General features: G+C 41.0%; 3 protein-coding genes and 1 long non-coding RNA gene across 5 annotated transcripts in view; 1 reads left to right on the top strand and 3 right to left on the bottom strand.

The window, feature by feature from the left end:
• The first annotated feature begins 633 nt into the window (after window positions 1-633).
• LOC6035916 (zinc finger protein 91) lies at window positions 634-12,892 on the top strand. The gene is made up of 7 exons (XM_038252137.1): window positions 634-3,223; window positions 9,391-10,041; window positions 10,108-10,190; window positions 10,250-11,193; window positions 11,265-11,399; window positions 11,463-11,562; window positions 11,630-12,892. Exons 1-7 carry the CDS (start codon window positions 839-841, stop codon window positions 11,673-11,675), a joined length of 4,344 nt encoding a protein of 1,447 aa, XP_038108065.1. The 5' UTR covers window positions 634-838; the 3' UTR covers window positions 11,676-12,892.
• On the bottom strand, window positions 7,980-8,970 carry LOC119766722. The gene is made up of 3 exons (XR_005277076.1): window positions 8,892-8,970; window positions 8,195-8,251; window positions 7,980-8,123 (listed from the first exon to the last, which is right to left on the bottom strand). It is a non-coding gene; the product is annotated as an uncharacterized LOC119766722 (long non-coding RNA).
• Window positions 12,893-14,441: 1,549 nt separating the features above from the next.
• On the bottom strand, window positions 14,442-15,796 carry LOC119766721. Its single transcript, XM_038252138.1, has 3 exons — window positions 15,363-15,796; window positions 14,666-14,722; window positions 14,442-14,595 (listed from the first exon to the last, which is right to left on the bottom strand). Exons 1-3 carry the CDS (start codon window positions 15,777-15,779, stop codon window positions 14,500-14,502), a joined length of 570 nt encoding a protein of 189 aa, XP_038108066.1. The 5' UTR covers window positions 15,780-15,796; the 3' UTR covers window positions 14,442-14,499.
• A 7,850-nt stretch (window positions 15,797-23,646) lies between these two features.
• Window positions 23,647-24,840, bottom strand: part of LOC119767962 (zinc finger protein Xfin-like) — a 62,873-nt gene continuing 61,679 nt past the window's right edge. For both annotated transcript variants that reach the window (XM_038258065.1, XM_038258064.1), the window contains exons 3-4: window positions 23,888-23,944; window positions 23,647-23,816 (exon numbers count right to left, since the gene is read on the bottom strand). In XM_038258065.1, the coding sequence (XP_038113993.1) occupies window positions 23,811-23,816; window positions 23,888-23,944 (63 nt within the window). In that variant the 3' untranslated portion in view covers window positions 23,647-23,810. The remainder of the gene's footprint in view (window positions 23,817-23,887; window positions 23,945-24,840) is intronic.

Here is a 24,840-nt window from a genome sequence, read left to right as displayed (position 1 = left end):
GTAGAATTAAAAGTGGAAACTTTTAAATCAGTGAGCAATGAGATTTTCAAAAACTGCAGCAGTAAAAGTTTTCATTTTCAAAACAAGAAAAAAACTTTTAATGTAGCAAATTTTAACAACTTTTTAATTCTAAAGTAAGTTACTTTTGTCATAACCGTAATATTTTTTTGTGTGAGTAGAAAAACACAAAAACTGCTCGAATGGAAATGCTCCATTGATTTAAAAATCCATGTTAAGCTCTTTGTTGTCGAACAAAGTGTCACTGTATTCTGAAAAATAGGCTTTATCGATGTAAACAAAAATACCAGCAATCTTAGCTTACTTTAAGAACCAATTGGGTCCTTAAATTAATCTTAAATTTGTGATATTATTGATCAGAACGATAAAGCATATTTTTCTGAGTACAATGACCCTACAGGCCAACAAAATTCAATTCTAATACTTTTGAAAATTTAATTTTCTTTTTTGCCACCATTTTGGTACCGCAGACAAATAACATCCTGCAGATTTCTGCAAAACTCTGCCATCCCAAAATCAGCAAAGACACAAACCCTCTGGATGGCGTTCTTTTGACAGCGCTGCACTTTCCCGCAGGGCAGCAGCAGCAAGCCGTCAAGCGTAGAAAAAAAGAAGAAGAAGACAATTCGCTGCTCGGCCATCAATTCTCTACCCCGCAAAAGTTTATAAGTTTTGTTCGGTGGAAAACGTGAAAATTGGCTTGTTTTTCGCGTTTTCCGGTGTTTTCGAGCCGATGTTCCGTCGCGGCCGCGTTCCCCGCCGGTGTTGAGCGTAAAATTCGGTGCTTTTCGCGCGCGCGTTCACCGTAAATCGTGTTTCGATGGAGCAACCCGAAATAGCCGCCGTCGATGATGCTCCTGCCCTCCCGCCCTCGTCCAACCGGAGCAATAGCACCAGCAGCTCCGAAAGCGGAAGCAGCAGTAGCGGTTCCAGTGAGTCGAGCCAGGAAGTGAACGACGATGGGGGACAGCAGGGAGAGGAGGGTGGAACGAATGGCCGGAGCAGTTCGGCTGATTATCCGGCTGTGATGCCGCCCCCGCCACCGGCCGTCAATACGCTGTGCAGGATTTGTATGTGCGATCCGGCCGAGGATGGTCGAATGCTGGAGTCGTTGTTCCGGACGACGGTCGACTCGAAGACGCTGTACGCGATGTTGGTGACCGTAGTTCCGCTGGGGCAGGGCAACAACGACGGAATGCCGGACAAGGTGTGTACGAGCTGTAAGGGGAAGTTGGTGCAGGCGTACAGGCTGTACGAGACCTGCGTCAAGAGTGACGAACGGTTGAGGAAGTTGTTGCAGCTGCAGAACAGTGCCGGAGGAGTGCTGATTAAGCAGGAGATTATCGATGAAGACGACGAGGACGTTGAGTTGGCCAATTTTCAGCTGTACTGCGATGCGCAGGTGAAGAAGGAGGACGAATATGACCAGGATTACCTGTTTGATGGAGGGTTTTATGGGGTTGGATTGGCCGCGGCGCATTACAACACACCGAATTTGCGCATTCAGTCGGTGCACAACGGGCCGGAAGTGTTGGTGCAGCTGCAGGAAGGTCTTGATGCGCCCTCGCAGCCAGCTGTGGAGTGGGACAAGTATGTGAAGGTGACCCCAAATGGCCATCACTGCATTCTGTGTGGAAAGGACTTTAAATACTTTAGCTACTTTAAGCAGCACGCGATCGCCCAACATGACCCGAGCAAGCCCCACAAATGCCACCAGTGCAAGTACACGTTCAAGACGGAACAGCGTCTGTTTCTACACATGCGAACCCATCTGGAACAACAAGCTGAAGAACTTCCTCTTGCCGTTGAGCACGCCGAACTGCCCGAACCGGAGCTGGAAATCGAAGGAACGCTCGATCTGGACCAGTCCGAGGATTCCATCGTTGACGACGAAAGCGTTTCCATTTCGATTAACCCGGACAATGGCGAGAAAATCTACACCTGCCTGATCTGCCAGAAGCAGCTGACCACGCTCCCTCTTTACCGGCGCCACCAAACGGTCCACACGGTCCGTGGCCGGCCATTTGAGTGTGAAATCTGCCACTACCGGTTCGCGATGAAGTTCAGCTACAACGCGCACATGCTGCGCCACGAACAGGGCAAAGACCCGGCCCAACCTGCGGCCTACAAGTGTGCCGAATGTCCGCAAACGTTCGTCCGGCGGAAGCTCCTCAATCTGCACGTCGCCGTGAACCACGAAAAACCAACCGTCTATCTCAACCGAACCGCCCCGGCAGCTATCCTGACGAGCAACATCTCCGAGGGACGCGGCGGCCACGCCTGCCCGATTTGCTCGGAAACCTTCAACCGCGAGTCGGTCCTCAACAATCACATGAAAATGCACGAACTCGAGGCGGCCCAACTCAAGCACTCGGAAGTGTGCTACATCTGCAACGTGTGCGGCGTCGAGTGCGAAACGCGCGATTCCTTCACCACCCACATCAAAACCCACGGCGACGACATTGCCCTCGAGCACCAGAACAACTCGATGGACGTGGACGACGATGACGACGATCCGGCCATGCCGCCGACGCCCCAAAACGGTGCCACCGATCCGCTCAGCACCAGCACACCCACCTCCAAGCCCGAACCCAAGTCCGGCGTGCGGTGCGAGCTCTGCTCCAAGACATTCCCGTATGCGTGCAACCTCAAACAGCACCGGATCATCCACCACTCGGAACTGAAGCCGCACGAATGCCACATCTGCCACTACCGGTTCGAGTACGAGGGCACCCTGATGCGCCACATGCAGAAACATTCCAAACAGGAATTGAGTGCTGCCGCGGCCGCCACCAACACCCCAACAACCATCCCGTCTCTTCCCCAACCCGAAGACCCGATCGTGGCCCCGGCCGGCGCTTCCCTCGTGTTCAAGTGCAAACTGTGCTCGGCACGCTTCCAGAAGCAGAAATCGATGACCTGGCATCTGAAAACGCACCGCTCGATCGTGGCCGCCGGCGAGGACAAAGAGGCGAGCCCCACCAAGGAGCTGGGCAGTCCGCTGTCGCCCAACTCGGCGGCCACGGCGTCTGCGAATGCGTTTGCGGCGCGGTTGGATTTGAAGCCACAGCAGCCCCAGCCGACGTCGTCCTCGTCGACGGCATTGCAGCAGATTCAGCAGCTTCAGCAGGCGGCATTGCGGGGAATGGCTGCTGCTGCTGCTGCTGGAGGAGCCAAGATGTACAAGTGTGGATACTGTCCGCAGGTGAGTTGGAACGAAGGAAAAAGGGTGTTTTTCTTTCATAAAATATTTTAAAATTAAAAAAAGCCTGAAAATTTCTAAAATTTTGAAGCAGAGTAAACCATAAAAAAATGTGCCATTGCAAATTTGAATTTGCTTGTAAAATTCTCGACTTTTTTATTAGGTCCTATAAACATATGAAAGACAATAGTTTATAGGACCTTTTCAAAAAAAAAACTCTGGAATTGATTTTTAAATTGGGTCCTAAAGCCTTATGTAAATGTTTATGTACAACGGTAAAAAACACGATTAAAACCCATTTCTGATTACTTTTTTTTCATTTTAATACAAAAAAATAAATTGACAAGACAACATTTTTTCGATGCGTAATATTGAATGTTTTTCCCTTTTGAAATCAAATGTTAGTCTTGATTTGAAAAATTTAAAAATATTGTTTTTGCAATTCTGTCGTGAAACTACTTACTTTTCCTGTCATTCTTGAACGACGAAATAGCCTACTTTTCTGTACTAAAAACAACAGAATCGAATAGCAACACTTTTCAAAATAAATGCTGAAAAGTTCTACTTTTCAGCACTGATATAGGTGCTGAAAAGTTGAACTTTTCAGCACTTGTTTCGAAAAGTAACACTTTTCAACATTTTATTGATTTAAACGATTTATTGACAAAATACATGAAAATTCGACTTAAAATTTCACTCAATGGGTGTTTTTTGAAATAGCGAAAAATGTTGTATGGAACTCGTTGCAAAACTTGATTTTTTCAGCACTCGTAGTATTTATCCAACTCGGTGAACCTCGTTGGATAAATGTTCGACTTGTGCTGTAAAAATCCTCTTTTTGCAACTTGTTGCATAAACTACTATTTCGAAAAGATCGGAAAATTTCTCAAATATTTGATATTTCAACATTGAAAATCGGACTATTCAGGGTTGTTACGGGAGAGTCGAAAAAAAATCCGCGCCGACCTAAAATCCGCGCAAAATCCATGCCATATAAAAAGAGAAGAAATTTTATTTTTTAATGAAGAAAAACTAATTCAAAAAGTATTTGATTAAAAAACTCGTTTTTTGGTTAAAGGCTCCAAAAGAATGAAAACAATAAATCCATTAAAAAAAATCCTCAAGAGACGGTCAAGGGTCATGAAAAAAAATCTTAAAAAAATATAATATTTAAAAACCTAAAAATTTAACTTCAAAAATATAACCTCAAAATTAAATCAAAATTTAAAATTATAATATGATAAAATTTTAAATTTCGAAAGTCTAAATATTCAAAATCTAAGAATTTTTATACAGTTTGTAATCCAAAATCCTCGCTAAAATTTCACTCCGAAAGAAATTTAATTTCCGATATTTTAAATAATGTCTTCTCACAATTGCAAAATCTTTTACATAAAATTAGACTTCAAAAATTGTGGAATTCAAGAATTTAAGAATTTAAGAATTTAAGAATTTAAGAATTTAAGAATTTAAGAATTTAAGAATTTAAGAATTTAAGAATTTAAGAACTTAAGAATTTAAGAATTTAAGAATTTAAGAATTTAAGAATTTAAGAATTTAAGAATTTAAGAATTTAAGAATTTAAGAATTTAAGAATTTAAGAATTTAAGAATTTAAGAATTTAAGAATTTAAGAATTTAAGAATTTAAGAATTTAAGAATTTAAGAATTTAAGAATTTAAGAATTTAGGAATTTATTAATTTAAGATTTTAAGAATTTTAGAATTTTAGAATTTTAGAATTGAAGATTTAAACAATTTAGGATTTTAGAATTTATAAGCTTAAGGATACTAAATTTTGGGAATTTTCTTTTCTACATTGTTTTAAATTTGATATTTTTTAGTTTTTAAATTTTGACTTTTTAATTTTGATTTTTTTTAAATCTTCAAATTTTCGATTACCCAAATTTTTGGTATTTTGAATTTTAGATTGCTAAAATTTTGAATTTCGAAATTTCAGATTTTTTAAATTACGATTTTAGAAATTTTGAACAAAAAACATTAGCATATATTTTGTTTTTTTTGTTATTATAAAAACTATTAAAATTTTTTTTTCGAATTTTTGAATTTCCGAAGCTTTGAATTTGGAATGTTCTGAGCATTTTATTTTCGCCAAGAATGTTTAAATTTAGAAAAAAAAAATATTTCTACCGATTAAATTCCATTCCAAAATTCGAGAGTGGATGCCATCTTCTATAACGTCCAATCAAGCTCATATTTGGCGCCCACCAGAATAAGCCACAATAATAGTTTTTGTTACACATTCTTATGTCTATTTCTTCGGGAAAAGTTTGTAATATTTGATTTACAAAATTAAAAATTGAATAAATCCAGTATAAAATTAAAAATAAATAAGGTTAAAAATCATTACTCAAAACTCAAAAGAAATTAAATATTCAGAGCCGGAGATGTTAAGAAATGACAAGAAACATATAAAAAATAACTTCTACATAATCTTTATCTTCATTTTTCGACGTTTCGTACTAAGAAAATACAAACAAACATTTTCAAAATTGCCATCCGCGCGAAATCCGCGCCGTCCGTAACAACCCTGAGTTGCTGAGATATCGACATTGAAAAATGGTGGGCTGTTTGGGTGAGACTTAGAAAACATCAATTTTCCTGTTTTTAAACCTTTTCATTGCAAATATCTCAGCAACTAAAGGTCGTATCAACAAAGCCCGAATAAGCAAAATATATAGAATTTTCTCAGCTTTTCAAAAATATTTTTTTCAAAAGTGGGCAAACATGTGCACTAATTTAAAAAAATGAAAAACTTCGACTATTTTCAAAAAAGTCACCTAAATATGGATTTAACTTGAAAACGGTGCACTTTATCAAAATTTCACTAAAGTACTTTTTTATTGCAAATTAGATTTTACATCGAAAAATGAAGTTAAAAAATTTTTTCGACCAAAATTTCGATTTTTGAAAAAATCAGTATTGATTAAAAAATTCATAACTCGGTCAATGATTTTTTGCACAACCTGGAAATTTCTGAAAAGTTGGCATTTTATGTCCTCTAAAACATATAAAAAAAAAAAAAAAAAATGTAGTGTTTTTTTGCAAATCAAGTTTTAATGGTAAAAAGTTAAATAAAAACGTTACTTAATCCACCTTTAGGTGATTGGTGCCTTCCTCACATTCATAAAGTAAAGACACTACACATCCTCAAAAAAGTGTATAAATAACACTTTTTTTTATCAAATTATCTGAGATCCGGCCTCAAAAAGGTGCATCAAAAACACTAAAGTACTCATAACTTTTAATAGGGTTGTCAGATCTTCAATCTTTTGGGCTTGTTGGAAAGGTCTTTGATTACCTATCCAACGATGGGTCGCATGATAGATCTGGACAACTTTTTCATCAAAATATTTGAGATCCGGCTTCAAAAAAGTCTATAAATAACACTTAAGTGCTAATAACTTTTGATGGGGTTGTCAGATCTCAATCTTTTTAACGCGTTGGAAAGGTCTTTCAAATACCTTTCTAATAATGTATAGCATGGTGGGTTTTCTTACAAAAACCACCCTTTTTACAATCTCCCAACGTTTAGCTAAAATCGTTTTTTTAACATTACTTTTGAAGTACTTTTCTAAACTTCATAATATTAACTAGGGTCTTGTGGGACCCCAAGACGGATCGAATGAGACCAAAACGGTCCAAATCGGTTCAGCCAGTCCGAAGAAAATCGTGTGCATATTTTTCGGTGCACGGACTCACATCCAGACACACGCACAGACATTTGTTCAGAATTTGATTCTGAGTCGATAGGTATACGTGAAGGTGGGTCTACGAGGTCAAATAAAGAAGTTCATTTTTTGAGTGATTTTAAAGCCTTTCCTCATTGAGGTGAGGAAGGCAAAAAATCACCAATTTTGTTTACCGTGTATCATTTTTTTCAGTTTAGTCCATATCCATACCTACAACTTTGCCGAAGACACCAAATCGATCAAAAAATTCCTTCAAAAGATACAGATTTTTGAATTTTCATACATAATTTTTGTATGGACAGCTGCCAAATTTGTATGGAAAATTATATAAACAAACTAATAATGCAAAATGGCTTCTTTGGGCATACCGAAGGCACCAAAAAAGTTTCAGTCGGATTAAAAAATACAAAAAAAAATTGAATGATCGAAATCCTAGAGAACTGCTCAGATGTAACCTTTTTTTTATACAAAAATATGAAAACGGTGCAATTTTCCATGATTATAAAAAAAAACCTTTTCGATTGCAAATTCAAAACCCGAATTTGCAGTATTTTTTTTATTATGATTTGTTTTTTTTTTTGCTGCGCAAAACTATAGGTCCCTACGCAAAACTTGTTTAGAAAAAAAGAAAAAAAAATAGAACCCGTGACAAATTTGGTTTTCAGTAATTTTTGGTTTTGAGTGGTTCAAAAAACTGAAATAAAAAAAAGTAACTTTTTTAAAGGTGCTAACAAATGTTTCAAAACTTTTTTGTTTTTACGTAAGTGAGAATGCTCTGTGTTAGTCGTTTAGGGAGTGTTCTTTTATTACGTAACGCGAAAAATATGACTTTTAGACCCCCTCTCCCCCCCCCCCTCGTAACAAAATTTCCATACAAATTTTAAAAATTTTGTATGGAGCGTAACACGGCCTCCGACCCCCTCCCCCTACTGCGTTACGTAATAAAAGAACGCTCCCTTAGTTTTGAATAAAAAAAAAGTAATTTCTTTCATTCTTTCCAAATAAAACTGTACTGTACTGTATATCGTTTACAAAAAATGTATTTCATTACAATAAATGCAAATTACAATTCATTAAAACAAAAACTTCATCTTCATGCTCCACCTGCTCCACCTCCGACAGCTCCAATCCGAACCTTGTCCTTCAATCTCCCGTAGAAGGACCGAATGAATCCGATAAGCAGCGATCAAATCTGAGGAAGATAAACGTAAAACAAATAGGTTAGAATAAATATTATCAAACCGTGTTACTTAATACAATTACCTCTGTGTTACCAAAAAGATTTGGTTTTCCAGTCCTGATAGGTGGCGAGGTTTCCATCTGAGGAAAAACAAACACAAAAATAAAAGAGAATAAAACCAGCTATAACAAACTAACAACAAACTACAAAGCTACGCAAAATTTTGAAAACATGCCAAAAATCTTACTAGACTACTTTTCAAACAGACTCAACAATAAAAAAAATAGCAACCAACGAACAAACGCAAAAACTAGTTAAATACTTTGAAAATACTGAAAATTTAGAATATCGCAATCTCAGCAACCGTGGTAAACCACGGTTACCGAGACTTTGACAGTTGCCAAAAGTTTCAACTTTGAAATTTGGATTAGCGGACAATTCCTCGGTTGGAATTGTCGCTGGATGTGCCAAAATAATGTTTTCAGGGAGAATTTCGATTCCCGATGGTAGATCCAGCGGAGTCGAATCCACCTCAGGTAGGTCCAAATCAATTTCAAGAGGAATTTTGATAGCCGAGGTTGGATTCGACTCCGGCGGATCAACCACGGGTTGGTCAAAATAGTTTTGATTTGGAATTTGGAAAACCCATGATGGACCCGGCAGTGCCGGATCCACCACGGATTCGATCGAATTGCTAGGAACGAAATAGTTAGTGAGTGAATTTTGATCTGAGAGTGATTCCGTTTCCAGAACCACCCCAGCAGGTCCGAAATAATAAACCTGATTAGAGGTCCAATCGTCGAGTGGTTCCGTAACCGGGATCGCTGCGAAAGCGAGTTCCGCTAGCGATCTCGGTTCGTGAACCACTGACGCGCGGTCTAGCTCGTTGAGCCGCTCGAAATAGGCCACTGCGAGTTCTGCCAGGTCATCGTCATCGTCCCGGATGCCCGATTCGACATCCGGGTCATAGGCCAGGGCTGGCCGGGGCCGCCAGACACCCATGCGGTGCGCTAGAAAGAGAGAAAAGAAATTGCGAATTAGAAATAGTAGAATACGACCGTACGCCGCCATCTCCAGTTTGGGAATGAGGGGTTTGGTAGGGGTGCACTCGGGTATATACCTTTTCGGCTTGTTGATTCGTTACCAAGGGGGGCGTTGCCAAGCGCGCGCGCAGCTATTTATGTTTTTCATTGCTCACGCATAGCAACGGGCGGTGCTTTGGTCGCGGTATGCGTTGCGCTGTGCGTTGAAATTTTGACGGGATTTTTTGGTTTTGCAGAAACTGGATTCGGAGGATGCTTACTACCAGCATTTGAAGGGTCATCGAGTCCGACCGGCGACCGACCCGCTCCAGCCGGATGAAGAAACGCCCCCGGCCAAGAAGAAACGGTCCTGGGTTCGTTCGGGCGAGCACCACAAGTGTCACCTCTGCCAGAAGGTGTTTACGTTCCGCAGCCAGCTGCAGCAGCACACGGCCCTACATCATCAGCCGGGCAAACCGTACGAGTGTGGCAAGTGCCACTACAGTTTCGTGCACAAGCTGAACCTCAAGCGGCACGAGCTGACCCATCTGGAAGAGGAGCGCGTGTCCGCCGAGGATGATCCGTCGATTCAGCTGCTCGAGGACGAAAGCTTCAACGCGGAGGAACTCGCCGAACCGGACGAGATGAGTCCGGCCGTAGTCGGACTGATGCCGGTGAATCGTGGCGGCGTCGGCAGCGAAGCCGGTGACAAACAGTCCGGCGAGGGCGTTGGTCCACCAAAGAGAAACAAGTGTGTCGTCTGCGCGGCCACCTTCCAGCGCGAGGACCAGCTGATCGAGCATCTCAAGACGCACATCGAGCGGATGAAGGTCACCAAGCAGGAGACGCAGTCCGCCAAGAAGATACTCACGGACGACAGCGACAAGAAGTGCAAACTGTGCGCGAAGGTAACTTCTTCATGTAGCTCTGGCTGACTAGGCGAGGTTCTCTAACGTTATTCTTTTTCAACTCAGGTGTTCAAGTTCTCGTGCCAGCTGAAGCAGCACATTCAGATGCATCACTCCAAGGATAAGCCGTTTGAGTGTAACATTTGCAGGTTGGTTTCGGGCGCGGTGCGTTGCGTTTCAGAGTCGCTAATTTAGCCCTTTCCCACAGGTATCGGTTCGAGTTCAAGGGTCACATGCTCCGTCACAAGGCCAACAACCACCCGGACGAGCTTGCAGCCGAAGAGGCCGACGCGGACGAGCTGCCGGCGAAGATCACGACACCGACGGTTAACCCAGATGGGTCCGAAGTGTACCAGTGTCCGGTATGTCCGATGAACTTTGTCAAGCAGCGCTCGCTCACCTGGCACCTGAAGACGCACAGTGGCGCCGGCAGCGGCCGGAAGATCAAACGGGAAGACGGCGGTGGTGGTGGCATTTACCCGTCGGCGTCGTCCTCCTCCTCGACGGGAGAAGTCTTCCAGTGCCGGGTTTGTACGCGGTTGTTTAACGATGCGTACGAACTGAAGGCGCACATGCTGACGCACGCTGGCAGTTCCACCAGCTCCAGTGGCCAGGTCATCGAGGCCGACCATTCGCTGTTTGGATCCGGGCTGGACATGATGCTGCAGGACTTCCCCGACACGATGGAGGACACCGATCCGCTGTTTGACGGCTCGAACCTGGAGTTGGTGCTGGAGGACAACTTTGACCATGATCTCGACTTTAGCATGCGCTACAACCAACCGCAAGACACGTCGTCGTCGCTTCCACAAACCAGGAGAAGTCTTCCGACCGGCGGCATTGCTAACGACAGTTCCGTTTACGACATGGCCGAACCGGGCGCCTCGACGACACCGGCCAAGGGCAAAATCGTGTGCGAGCTGTGCAAGAAGGATTTCCTGTACTCGTGCAACCTGAAGCAGCATATGCAGCTGCACCACGCCAAGGAGAAGCCGTTCGAGTGCAAGATTTGCTTCTACCGGTTCGAGTACAGCGGCCATCTGGTGCGCCACATCCGCACGAACCACGACAACCAGCAGGAGGACGCCATCGGGGACGCGATCGAGCGGAACTTTGTGTGCACCTTCTGTTCGGAGCTGTTTGAGCAGAAATGTAAGTGCCGCTGAACTAAACCCCGCATGTCTTGCTGTTTGTCACTAATTTTATTATTTCCTCCTGAACAGCACAACTTAACTCGCACATCCAGACCTATCACAGGGGCGAGAAGCAGTTCAAGTGTGACTTGTGTCCGGCGTCGTTTGCGTACAAGAAAACGTTTGAAAATCATCGCGAAGAGCACCACTCGATCAAGCCCGGTGGTAAGAGCTTTAAATCTTCAACAGACGCAAACCTTCATCTTCAAAAAAAAAAATCTCTTTCAGAACCATCTGCCGCTCCGTTTGTTGCTGCCGCAGTCGTTGCACCGCCGCCCAGTGTTGCCAGCGGTTCCGCCAACTTTTCGTGCAATTTATGCAAGAAGACGTAAGTTTCAACATTCTTTGGCGAACTCGTCCCACCACTAATCAATCTTCTTTTCAATTTTCCACAGGTTCAGCTCGGCACAAAAAGTGGACAACCACGTTTGCTTCCAGTGAGACGGCGCAGAAGGAAGCCTTACTCACATCCCAAAATCCCAGATTTAAAACCTTGCAAGAGAGATTGAATTGTTAACGTAACGTAATTACTCCCACTCACTCACACACAAAAAATTACAAAGAGATCCGTAGATTTGTAGCGCAGCAAGTTTGCTACCAAGTAACGTAAAATATTCACACTACAGAACAATTTTCTCAGTACGTTAGAACGCGCGTTAGCAAGCGCACCACCACCACAGATCAAGTTAGAAAGTCTCCCACAACCGCGTGTTGTTGAATAGTCGAATATTGGTAAGACAAACAGTGTTTAGTTGCTAGCAGGGAGGATCGTGCTATGAAACACTTTGAAAGGAAAAAAAAAAAACAAATCGATCGTCACCATCCTCCTGGAAGTACTCCTCGTTTAGGCATTAGTTGAGCAGGCAGAACAAAGCAAAGAAAAAAAAAACAAAGTTCTGTTTTACTAGTAAAACCCGTAGATCGTAAGCCATATTAGTGTTTATTAGTATGTATTTGATTTTATCTATAGATAAGTTGACTTGCATTGAACCCACATTTTACATGAAATTACTGCAGGCAACCCCTTCCGGCGGACCAGAGGCGTAGCAAAGTCGCAAAGTCTTTCCCAAACAAGTTGAGCCAGCCAAAATGACGGAGAAAAAGTTTAATTTATGTTTACGAACTTATCACAAACACACCCACGCAGAGTATTACGTCTAAGTTCATGCAACAAAATAAACCTTTTAATACATAAATACAAAACAAATAATGCTAATTTCCCACCACCCCCTCACCGTAGGTTCTAGGAGCAAACGTTCTGTCGCACACTGAAATCGTTATTTATATTCACCCAATCACAACAAAAACACACACACACACATTTTAACAACCCAGCTTCGAAAATTTAATTTAATGTCGAAACCGTAAACGAGTTACAAATTTTTAATTTAGACTCTTTGATTCGTTTCTTTTTAAAACAATGCGTTCTAATTTTAAGTTTTTATTCGCGCTACTGCACCATTCACATCAGTTGTAAGCTTTCGATTATAACTTATGGATAGCGAATTTGCAGAGAAGGAAAAAAAAGTAAAAAAAAAACATTTACGTTAAGGACAAATAAATATGCTATTACTACCTAAATACTGAACAACAACAACAGCAACAGCAAATTAACAAAATATAACATTAACCGTTGAAAATACACACTCTGACATCAAGATTATTAAGGCAAACAGATTAAACTATTATATAATATATATATAAATAAATCATTGTACGACAAAAAAACAGTGTGTTTTAATTTGAAAAGAACATTAAATTTTAATTGTTGATCAGACTATTGGATCAACACTCCTAAACTGGCACTTATTTTGAGTACAGTGCCATCCTTACTGCCATGCTTACTAAAAAATACACTCAAACCCCGATGGTTTGACACCAACTATTTAGTTTGACACACCTTTTACACGGAGTTCACACACACCACCAAACCGACGACCAAACTAGCGACCAAACGTTTGTTTTGATAGCGTGCGGTTTCGATCAACAATTTAGAAGAGAAATTAATGGTACGTTCGTTTGATGGCTAGTTCGGCACTGAGTGCCGCACTCAGAGCTGTCAAAGTGTTTTTTTTTTTTTTTTTTTTGAAGAAACTCGCGCTAGTTCCGCACGAGTTTCGCCGGCATCTTGGAACTGAAACTCTAGAGAGTTATCTCCGTGCGCATGTATTGCGTGTACGTACACGAAAAAAGTGAGGTTAAATTTTGTACCAGCCAGCAAAACAAATGGTGTGCTAGTGTGTGTGAGATCGGGCTTAGATAGCTCTAGTGTCGCACTCGATATTTTTTCAGTTTCATACGAGTTCCACGCACACTAACAAATGTCGTTCGTTTGAACCGAAACTGGCACCCGACGAGTGCGGCACTCGTCGGTGCCACTTGAAATAAAGTCGTGTTGCCAAAAGCGGGAGGGCACTGTAATAACAAAAATGACTCCAGAAACAATGAAAAACTATCAAACTTTTTTTTTTAAATCCAATTATTTTTGTTTAAGACATTTTATACGAGTATTATGTACCTTATCGATAAATAGTTGTGCTTCATTTTAAATTTTTCTATTTTTAATTAGGTGATCAAAATTTTCCATTTATAATATTGCAGATTGCAGCGATTATTAGACAATCGTGCAACTTGTGGAAAGCTCTATACAAAAGTGCACACCAGAACTACAGCAGAAAAAAACTATCTAAGACACACGCCCTAGTTTGAAACTGTTCTAAAGTGTTCGAAAGCAACAAAGCTCAGTCGAGACACGCACCACTCTAGGCGAGCGAGGGGGAGAAGGGGTAAGATTTCAAGTGTGCAAATATTTGGTGTGCAGTTATGATTTGCAAGGGTGGAGAATTTGGTGCAAAGTGTGCAATATTGAAAATACCAATAGTTTCCTAATTTGGTTGGCTAATTGGTGACACTTAAAGAAATTAATTTTCATCGATTCGGTTTCTTTATAAAAAAAAATGTTTTTTTTTTAATTATATCTAAACAAGATTTTACACCTTGAAAATTAACTTTTTGGTCCTTTAAAACTTTTGAAAATGGAAAATAAAAAAACTCAACAAAATTCAACTTTCAGTTATTGAAAAAATTGTTCTTATATGTACCTATTTTTTCCTGAAAAGTCCGAATCAGTCGTTTATTTTTGAATAAAAAAAGTAATTTCTTTCAGTCTTTCCAAATAAAAACTACTGTATATCGTTTACAAAAAATGTATTTCATTACAATAAATGCACATTACAATTCATTATAAACAAAAAAAAAATCATCTTCATGCTCCTCCTGCTCCACCTCCGACATCTTTAACCGAACCTCGTCCTTCAATCTCCCGTCGAGGACCGTATGAATCCGATAAGCAGCGACTGATCTGAGGAAGATAAACGTTCAAAAATAGGTTAGAATAAATATTACCAAACCGTGTTACTAAATACAATTACCTCTGTGTTACCAAAAAGATTTGGTTTTCCAGTCCTGATAGGTGGCGAGGTTTCCATCTGAGGAAAAACAAACACAAAAATAAAAGAGAATAAAACCAGCTATAACAAACTAACAACAAACTACAAAGTCACGCAAAATTTTGAAAACATGCCAAAAATGTTACTAGACTACTTTTCAAACAGACTCAACAATAAAAAGAACAGCAACCAACGAACAAACGCAAAAACTAGTTAAATACTTTGAAAATACTGAAAATTTAGAATATCGCAATCTCAGCAACCGTGGTAAACCACGGTTACCGAGACTTTGACAGTTGCCAAAAGTTTCAACTTTGAAATTTGGATTAGCGGGCAATTCCTCGGTTGGAATTGCCGCTGGATGTGCCAAAATGTTATTTTCAGATAGAATTTCGGTTCCCGATGGCAGATCCGACGGAGTCGAATCCACCTCTGGTTGGTCCAAATCAATTTCAAGAGGAATTTTGATAACCGAGGTTGGATTCGACTCAGGAGGATCCACCACGGGTTGGTCAAAATAGTTTTGATTTGGAATTTGGAAAACCCATGATGGACCCGGCAGTGCCGGATCCACCACGGATTCGATCGAATTGCTAGGAACGAAATAGTTAGTGAGTGAATTTTGATCTGAGAGTGATTCCGTTTCCAGAACCACCCCAGCAGGTCCGAAATAATAAACCTGATTAGAGGTCCAATCGTCGAGTGGTTCCGTAACCGGGATCGCTGCGAAAGCGAGTTCCGCTAGCGATCTCGGTTCGTGAACCACTGACGCGCGGTCTAGCTCGTTGAGCCGCTCGAAATAGGCCACTGCGAGTTCTGCCAGGTCATCGTCATCGTCATCATCCCGGATGCCCGATTCGACATCCGGGTCATAGGCCAAGGCTGGCCGGGGCCGCCAGACACCCATGCGGTGCGCTAGAAAGAGAGAAAAGAAATTGCGGATTAGAAATAGTAGAATACGACCGTACGCCGCCATCTCCAGTTTGGGAATGAGGGGTTTGGTAGGGGTGCACTCGGGTATATACCTTTTCGGCTTGTTGATTCGTTGCCAAGGGGGGCGTTGCCAAGCGCGCGCGCAGCTATTTATGTTTTTCATTGCTCACGCATAGCAACGGGCGGTGCTTTGGTCGCGGTATGCGTTGCGCTGTGCGTTGAAATTTTGACGGGATTTTTTTTTTGTTTCGCAGAAACTGGATTCGGAGGATGCTTACTACCAGCATTTGAAGGGTCATCGAGTCCGACCGGCGACCGACCCGCTCCAGCCGGATGAAGAAACGCCCCCGGCCAAGAAGAAACGGTCCTGGGTTCGTTCGGGCGAGCACCACAAGTGTCACCTCTGCCAGAAGGTGTTTACGTTCCGCAGCCAGCTGCAGCAGCACACGGCCCTACATCATCAGCCGGGCAAACCGTACGAGTGTGGCAAGTGCCACTACAGTTTCGTGCACAAGCTGAACCTCAAGCGGCACGAGCTGACCCATCTGGAAGAGGAGCGCGTGTCCGCCGAGGATGATCCGTCGATTCAGCTGCTCGAGGACGAAAGCTTCAACGCGGAGGAACTCGCCGAACCGAACGAGATGAGTCCGGCCGTAGTCGGGCTGATGCCGGTGAATCGTGGCTATAAAATCACTCGAAAAACGAACTTCTTTATTAGACCTCGTAGACCAACCTATCGACTCAGAATCAAATTCTGAACAAATGTCTGTGCGTGTGTCTGGATGTGAGTCCGTGCACCGAAAAATATGCACACGATTATCTCCGGATTGGCTGAACCGATTTCGACCGTTTTGGCCTCATTCGATCCATCTTGGGGTCCCACAAGACCCTAGTTAATATTATGAAGTTTAGTAAAGTACTTCAAAAGTTATGCTAAAAAAACGATTTCCAATAAAGTCCGGAAGATTGTAAAAAGGGTGGTTTTTGTAAGAAAACCCGTCATGCTATCCAGGTTTTTAAGCGAAGATGGCGTTCGAATGGTGAACGCCCGAAATGTCAAAATCGCGCAGTAGCACCAACATTAGAAAGAAAAAAGTGGCTGTCATGCCATGGCACACTTTTTCCGTAATGTTGGTACCACTGCGTGATTTTGACATTATTTATCAACTTTTTTAGGCCGGATCTCAGATATTTTGATAAAAATAAGTCTTATTAAACTCTTTTTTGAGGCTCTGTACACTGAAAAACCCAACACAGCAAGTTCACATGCTTTTTCACGTGAGCTAATCCAAAAATTAACACAATGAATTAACATGCTTTTCCTTTGATTTAGACATGACTTTCATTATAAATGCACGTGAAAACCGCGTCAGCTACACCCATCTTGATCCACTCTTTTTCCATGGGATATTCATCCCAGATTCACGTGAATAATTCGATTCACCCCAATTGACTTTTCCTTCAGGTTTCAAGTGAATTTCACGTTACTATCGAATGTTTTGATGTTGAAGTTCAAAATGAAAAAATAGTCTAAGTGAAGATGGCCACGCACATTAAATCTGAGTTAGAGCTCCCGCGTTTAAATTTGATTATTCGCCAGAAAAGAGGGTTTTTTTCGCGAAATTGTGGCAGGATTATTTCTAAAACTATGGTAAGTATTTTCTAAATATTTCTTTGGACATGAATTTATGCCTAATAGGGTGGTCCAAATCTGGACTTTTTTGGGGCTACCCCCTGAAATCAAAGATTGACCCATCACTAGGCTAAATTCCAAATTTGAGCTCATTCTGACCACGGGAACCCCTCCCTCCAATCGTTTGAAGTTTGTATGGGAAAAATCGTCAAAATGTATGGAGAAAAGCAACTGTTTTACTTTTTTACCTGTGGAAGGCGCCATAGTTAACCGATACTTACCATTTCTCAAATGTAGAACCTTCATTATATTTAGAACAACTTTCCCGAAGACACCATATTTTTAGGATTTTTTCCCACAAAGTTCTTAGCGCCCAAAACTGACCATTTTTGCGCGGCTAGCTGTAAGGGGCTACCTAACAACGATGTTTAATTCCAATTCGTACACGCACGTGCTCTCTCTCAGATTCAAACTCTCTCACGACACGAGCTTGCTCGCCTGCCTGCCTGTTTGCCTACAAGCGCGCGCTGTTACTCTGCTAGGACTTTTATCGTCGTCGTCGTCGTTTTCGTTTGCTATCTGCTGCGCTGGGTTCCTGGCATGTTTATTATAATTTTCAACTAAATTAGCAGGTTTATTTTGAGATATATTTAGCATATAAATTCTTAGATTATGTCAAAATTGAAAAAAAGTGCACTAACAAAATAATTTGAATAAAATACTTAGGCCTTGGCTTAGCCTCGTTTAAAAAATTGAAGCAAATGAACAGGATTTGTTCGTTTTTCCGAGCATTACAAGCAGTTGTTCGTATATGCTCATTAGAGAGAATGATTCAATTATTTTAAAAAATCTTCAGGTAATACAAATTTTGTTTTTTTTTACTCTAAATATCATCCGACCATTTCTTGTCCATTCGAAGGCGATTTGATTACAGATTTCAAACTAGCTAGCTCAACAATCTCTATTTTTGAGGCTTTTCTTTTAGACATCGTTGCACTTTTTGGATGTTTCGGAATCGTAAACTTCTAATAATCGTCAAAGGCAAAATATACCGCAATTTGTTGTAAGGAAATTTTTTATATTTTCGGCAGATAAAAATATTTTGTATGGAATGAAAAATAATCGTAATAATCATAGGGCTACGAAAAAACTTCAAATGTTTTCTTTTTAAGCTTGTTTGATAGTACCGTAAACTGGGGTCAATCGGGACACATGGGGCGAATTGGGACAGCAGTTTTAACCATGTTGGAGCACAATATTGTGATTTTTCTGGTTGGTTTCGGTTAGAACAGACTCAGACCAACAAAATGTGTACATCCATTTCCATATTTAAAAGCTTTAAGTGCTCTAAAAACTGCTGTCCCTATTCAGACTGTAGTCCCGATTCGCCCCAGATTACGGTATACAAAAGTGGAAAAAACAGTTCCCAAAATCGATGAATTGTCTAAGTGTATTGTTCTTCCTGAAATCTATACTTGACTAAGTTGAAAAAAAGTCTTATATTTTTTTCTAGAAGAGTTAAAATCCCAGCCTTGAGTTTGGTATGATACCAAAACTAGAAATAAATTTCAATTACGACAAACGACGACGACGACAAACGACGATGACGACAAAAGTCCAAGCAGAGAAACAGCGCGCGCTTGTAGGTAAACAGGCAGGCAGGCGAGCAAGCTCGTGAGAGAGTTTGAACCTGAGAGAGAGCACGTGCGTGTACGAATTGGAAATAAACATCGTTGTTAGGTAGCCCCTTACAGCTGGCCGCGCAAAAATGGTCAGTTTTGGGCGCTAATAACTTCGCGGGAAAAAATCCTAAAAATATGGTGTCTTCGGGAAAGTTGTTCTAAATATAATGAAGGTTCTACATTTGAGAAATGGTAAGCATCGGATAACTATGGCGCCTTCCACAGGTAAAAAGTAAAACAGTTGCTTTTCTCCATACATTTTGACGATTTTTCCCATACAAACTTCAAGCGATTGGAGGGAGGGGTTCCCGTGGTCAGAATGAGCTCAAATTTGGAATTTAGCCTAGTGATGGGTCAATCTTTGATTTCAGGGGGTAGCCCCAAAAAAGTCCAGATTTGGACCACTCTAATGCCTAACCATTTTTTTAATCATATTTCCAGGGAATCACCGTCTGCTTCTCGCACCGCTGCCTCAAAAATTTTGAATTACCTGCCTAAGATTTTTTTTGGGGATGATGACTGACCCCAACGAGGCATGATTATGATGGTCAACGAGGATCCGGAAATGTCCAAGGAGACCCGTGAGAGTCCCGGTGTGTGACGCAGGAGCACGGTTTGCTGCTCATGCGGAGAGCATTTTTTTGTGTGAAGTGTGAATGAAAAAGTGAAGTGTATGTGTATTCTCGAAGAAGTCTAACAGTGTAATATATATTAGGAAATAAATGAAAAACTAATGAATAGCAAAATGCATTTTTTTTTTCAAAACATAAATAAATAAAGATAAATAAGTCTTCACTTGAAAAGCAAATGAAAAACATTTGGTTTAAATGTGAAATCCATTTCATTTTCATAAGAATCTCTTATGAATATCACGTGAAACGACACATGGAACTAACGTGAATTTCATTTGGTTTTAACATGCAGCGCGATGAAAATTATCTATGTGATTTACACATGACATTCCCAAGCAAAGTGGTATGGGGCAGATTCATGTGTAAAACATGTGATATTACTACGGGCCTTTCTTTCAGTGTAGTGAATTGGAGCCTAACATTTCAAAAGGGCACATAATTTTTGTCAGTGCTGTTAAACGTTAATTAACGTTAACGCGTCCGTTAATCGTTAAAATTAACGAGAACGCGAACGGAGCCTACGTTGATCTTAACGAGAACGCGAACGGAACACGTTAATTAACGCCGTTAATTAACGTCGTTAATTAACGCGTTAATCCTTCTGAGGCCCCGACTTTGAAGGCCTGTATCTCTCAAACGGTAACATCTAGCGGGTTACTTCCAGTTGCATTTTACGGGCATTAACTGTGACTATGAGTTCCCGGTGAGGTTATTTGTCCAAAGTTACCACCGGTTCCGGCAACCCGGAACATCCGTCAAGCATATTTTTTTAAAGCTTTTGTCATTCAATTGACATTTGAGCCAATGTTATGAAACGTTGTTTGCAGTACATAGGTACACTGACTACCTTGGGCAGTTCAGGGCATCTGTGGCCACTCCGGAACCGATTCCATGGTACCATGCAAATGGTTCCGATGATTGTGATGTTCAAAAGTCGACATGTTGCTTATCAAATTTAGTCAAATGAAAATCATTAATAATCTATTATAATGCCGGTGCCCTTTGACCCGATCGGACCAATCCGGAACCGGTTACCGGTGACCGGAGGAAGTGTAGTGAGTATAGGAAAAGTCCTTTCATGCGACATATCAAACTTTATGAAATTGAAAATTATAACCAATGAAGGCCAAACTGACGTCAACAGGGTTGATCCTTCCGGAATCGGCCATTGGAGGCCACAGTGCTTCCCCATCGCAGGTACATCGCACGCCTGCTACCAGCAAACCTTATGGAGCCAAAAATAAAATGACATTTATTTGGACTGCTCGCTCTGTGTTACTTTGTGGCTATACACTTGTATTGGTTGGCTGGTTTTAAAATCATTGACAGAACATTCGGAAGTGGTTCCGTAACGCAATCTAGGAGGCCTTGAACTAAAAATCAGGCAAATTTGACAATTGACGTAATAAACAGCAACTACTGTCTCTTTGATTGGGTTTCCATGGTAACCGGCGAGATGAGAGTGTCAAACCTAAACAATTCAGCTGGCTACTTGGCCTACTTGGATGCAGTGCAATGGGACTCCAACTGCGTACCATCTTGTAGCCTACAAACTGCAAGCGCACTGGAGTTTAAAGGCTGGTCAACCGGAACCAATACAAAAGTGTAAGTGTATATTTCCTGAATAAAATAAAAAATCTACATATTGAATCATAAGGCATCGACATGCATCTAAGTGGACATAATTTTCAATTTCATGAAGTTTGATATGTCGCATGAAAGGACTTTTCCTATACTCACTACACTTCCTCCGGTCTCCGGTAACCGGTTCCGGAGTGGTCCGATCGGGTCAAAGGACACCGGCATGATAATAGCTGATTAATGAGTTTCATTCCACTAAATTTGATAAGCAACATGTCGACTTTTGAACATCACAATCATCGGAACCATTTGCATGGTACCATGGAATCGGTTCCGGAGTGGCCACAGATGCCCTGAACTGCCCAAGGTAGTCAGTGTACCTATGTACTGCAAACAACGTTTCATAACATTGGCTCAAATGTCAATTGAATGACAAAAGCTTTAAAAAAATATGCTTGACGGATGTTCCGGGTTGCCGGAACCGATGGTAACTTTGGACAAATAACCTCACCGGGAACTCATAGTCACAGTTAATGCCCGTAAAATGCAACTGGAAGTAACCCGCTAGATGTTACCGTTTGGGAGATACAGGCCTTCAAAGTCGGGGCCTCAGAAGGATTAACGCGTTAATTAACGACGTTAATTAACGGCGTTAATTAACGGCGTTAATTAACGTGTTCCGTTCGCGTTCTCGTTAAGATCAACGTAGGCTCCGTTCGCGTTCACGTTTAGGTTAACTTTTAACGATTCCGTTAAGTTAAACGTCGTTAATTTAAACGTTTAACAGCACTGATTTTTTGTAAACAATAGTGCATCCCTTTCACTAAAATGACAGTTTTCATAAGGTGTGAAAGGGACACACTCTTGGTCAAAAAAGTTATGTGCCCTAATGAAATGGCAAGCACGAATTAACTTTATGAATGTAAGGAAGGCACCACCCACCTAAGGTGGATTAAGCAACGTTTTTTTTCAATGAGCGGATCTTTTGAACGGCTCTTTCGCTCTTTTTAAAAATTTTGATGAAAGAACTATTTTAAAGCGTGGTGTGATTGTTTAGTTTTTTGCCTTCCTCACCTTACTGAGGAAAGGCTATAAAATCACTCGAAAAACGAAATTCTTAATTTGACCTCCTAGATCTACCTTCATGTATACATATCGATTCAGAATCAAATTCTGAGTAAATGTCTGTGTGTGTGGTGGGATGTTGATCAAAAAAATTTGCACTGGATTATCTCGGCACTTGCTGAACCGATTTTGACCGTTTTGGTCTCATTCGATCCGTCTTGGGGTCCCACAAGACCCTAGTTAATATTATGAAGTTTAGTAAAGTACTTCAAAAGTTATGTTGAAAAAACGATTTCGAAAAAAGTTCGGAAGATTGTAAAAAGGGTGGTTTTTGTAAGAAACCCCGTCATGTTATACATTTTTAGAAAGTTATTCGAAAGACCTTTCCAACGAGTTCAAGAGATTGCAGATCTGGCAACCCTATAAAAAGTTATAAGCACTTACGTGTTATTTATGAACGTTTTAGAGGCCGGATCTCAGATATTTTATCAAAAACATTGTCCGGATCTATCATGCGACCTGTCCCAACGACAGGTAATTAAAAGAGTTCAAAAGATTGATGATCTGACAACCCTATCAAAAGTTATAAGCACATAAGAGCCCTGAATTATGAAGATCTGACTACCCAATTTGATGGTATGATTAATGAATCATAGAACACCGAAAGGTCCACTCTTTTGTATCTATTTTGGATAGCATTACGCTCTAAATGTGAGGAAGGCACCAACCACCTAAAGGTGGATTAAGTAACGTTTTTAAAAACTTGTTCTATCAAAGTCTTAGTTAAGATCTGGAATATGATTAATATACAAAATCCGACAGATTTTTCAACGTTTTTAATGGGTTTTAACGAGCATTTCCTTAGCTTGTTACACTTGCCCCACTTTCCCCTATTTTGAAAACGGGTCTCAGATATTTTGATAAAAATATTGTCTGGATCTCGGTCTGGATTTATCATGCGAATTATCGTTGGGTAGGTTATCAAAATACCTCATCGATGAGCCAAAAAGATTGAAGATCTGTAACCCCTATTGAAAGAAATGAGTAATGAAGCTTAAATTGTTAAACGCGAGGTTAAACGTGTTAAGGGGAAATGATGCAATATTCAATATATGAATGAGAGGAAGGCACTAACCACCTAAAGGTGGATTAAGTAACGTTTTTATTTAAGTGAGAATGCTCTGTGATAGTCGTTTACATTTCTGGAGCTTTTTTTTTTTTTTTTTTTTTTTTGAGAAGGTCCAATAAACCAAATTCCAGTTTTTGCTTTTTGGGTGTTTTTGAATCCGCCTTGAGTCAGGGGTATTGAAAAACACCCAAAAAGCAAAAACTCAAAATTTGGTTTATTGAACCTTTTCGAAAAAATCTCCAAAAAAACTCCAGATTTGAATAAAAAAAAGTAATTTCTTTCATTCTTTCCAAATAAAAACTACTGTATTTCGTTTACAAAAAATGTATTTCATTACAATAAATGCAAATTACAATTCATTAAAAACAAAAACTTCATCTTCATGCTCCACCTGCTCCACCTCCGACAGCTCCAATCCGAACCTCGTCCTTCAATCTCCCGTCGAGGACCGAAAGAATCCGATAAGCAGCGATCAAATCTGAGGAAGATAAACGTAAAACAAATAGGTTAGAATAAATATTACCAAACCGTGTTACTAAATACAATTACCTCTGTGTTACCAAAAAGATTTGGTTTTCCAGTCCTGATAGGTGGCGAGGTTTCCATCTGAGGAAAAACAAACACAAAAATAAAAGAGAATAAAACCAGCTATAACAAACTAACAACAAACTACAAAGCCACGCAAAATTTTGAAAACATGCCAAAAATCTGACTAGACCAAGGACTAGACTACTTTTCAAACAGACTCAACAATAAAAAGAATAGCAACCAACGAACAAACGCAAAAACTAGTTAAATACTTTGAAAATACTGAAAATTTAGAATATCGCAATCTCAGCAACCGTGGTAAACCACGGTTACCGAGACTTTGACAGTTGCCAAAAGTTTCAACTTTGAAATTTGGATTAGCGGACAATTCCTCGGTTGGAATTGCCGCTGGATGTGCCAAAATAATGTTTTCAGGGAAAATTTCGATTCCCGATGGTAGATCCGGCGGAGTCGAATCCACCTCAGGTAGGTCCAAATCAATTTCAAGAGGAATTTTGATAGCCGAGGTTGGATTCGACTCCGGCGGATCAACCACGGGTTGGTCAAAATAGTTTTGATTTGGAATTTGGAAAACCCATGATGGACCCGGCAGTGCCGGATCCACCACGGATGCGATCGAATTGCTAGGAACGAAATAGTTAGTGAGTGAATTTTGATCTGAGAGTGATTCCGTTTCCAGAATCACCCCAGCAGGTCCGAAATAGTAAACCTGATTAGAGGTCCAATCGTCGAGTGGTTCCGTAACCGGGATCGCTGCGAAAGCGAGTTCCGCTAGCGATCTCGGTTCGTGAACCACTGACGCGCGGTCTAGCTCGTTGAGCCGCTCGAAATAGGCCACTGCGAGTTCTGCCAGGTCATCGTCATCGTCATCATCCCGGATGCCCGATTCGACATCCGGGTCATAGGCCAAGGCTGGCCGGGGCCGCCAGACACCCATGCGGTGCGCTAGAAAG

Source organism: Culex quinquefasciatus, chromosome 2, assembly GCF_015732765.1.
Source record: "Culex quinquefasciatus strain JHB chromosome 2, VPISU_Cqui_1.0_pri_paternal, whole genome shotgun sequence".
In the NCBI taxonomy this organism is placed as follows: Eukaryota; Metazoa; Arthropoda; class Insecta; order Diptera; family Culicidae; genus Culex; species Culex quinquefasciatus.
This window is presented reverse-complemented; position numbering and strand designations above follow the sequence as displayed.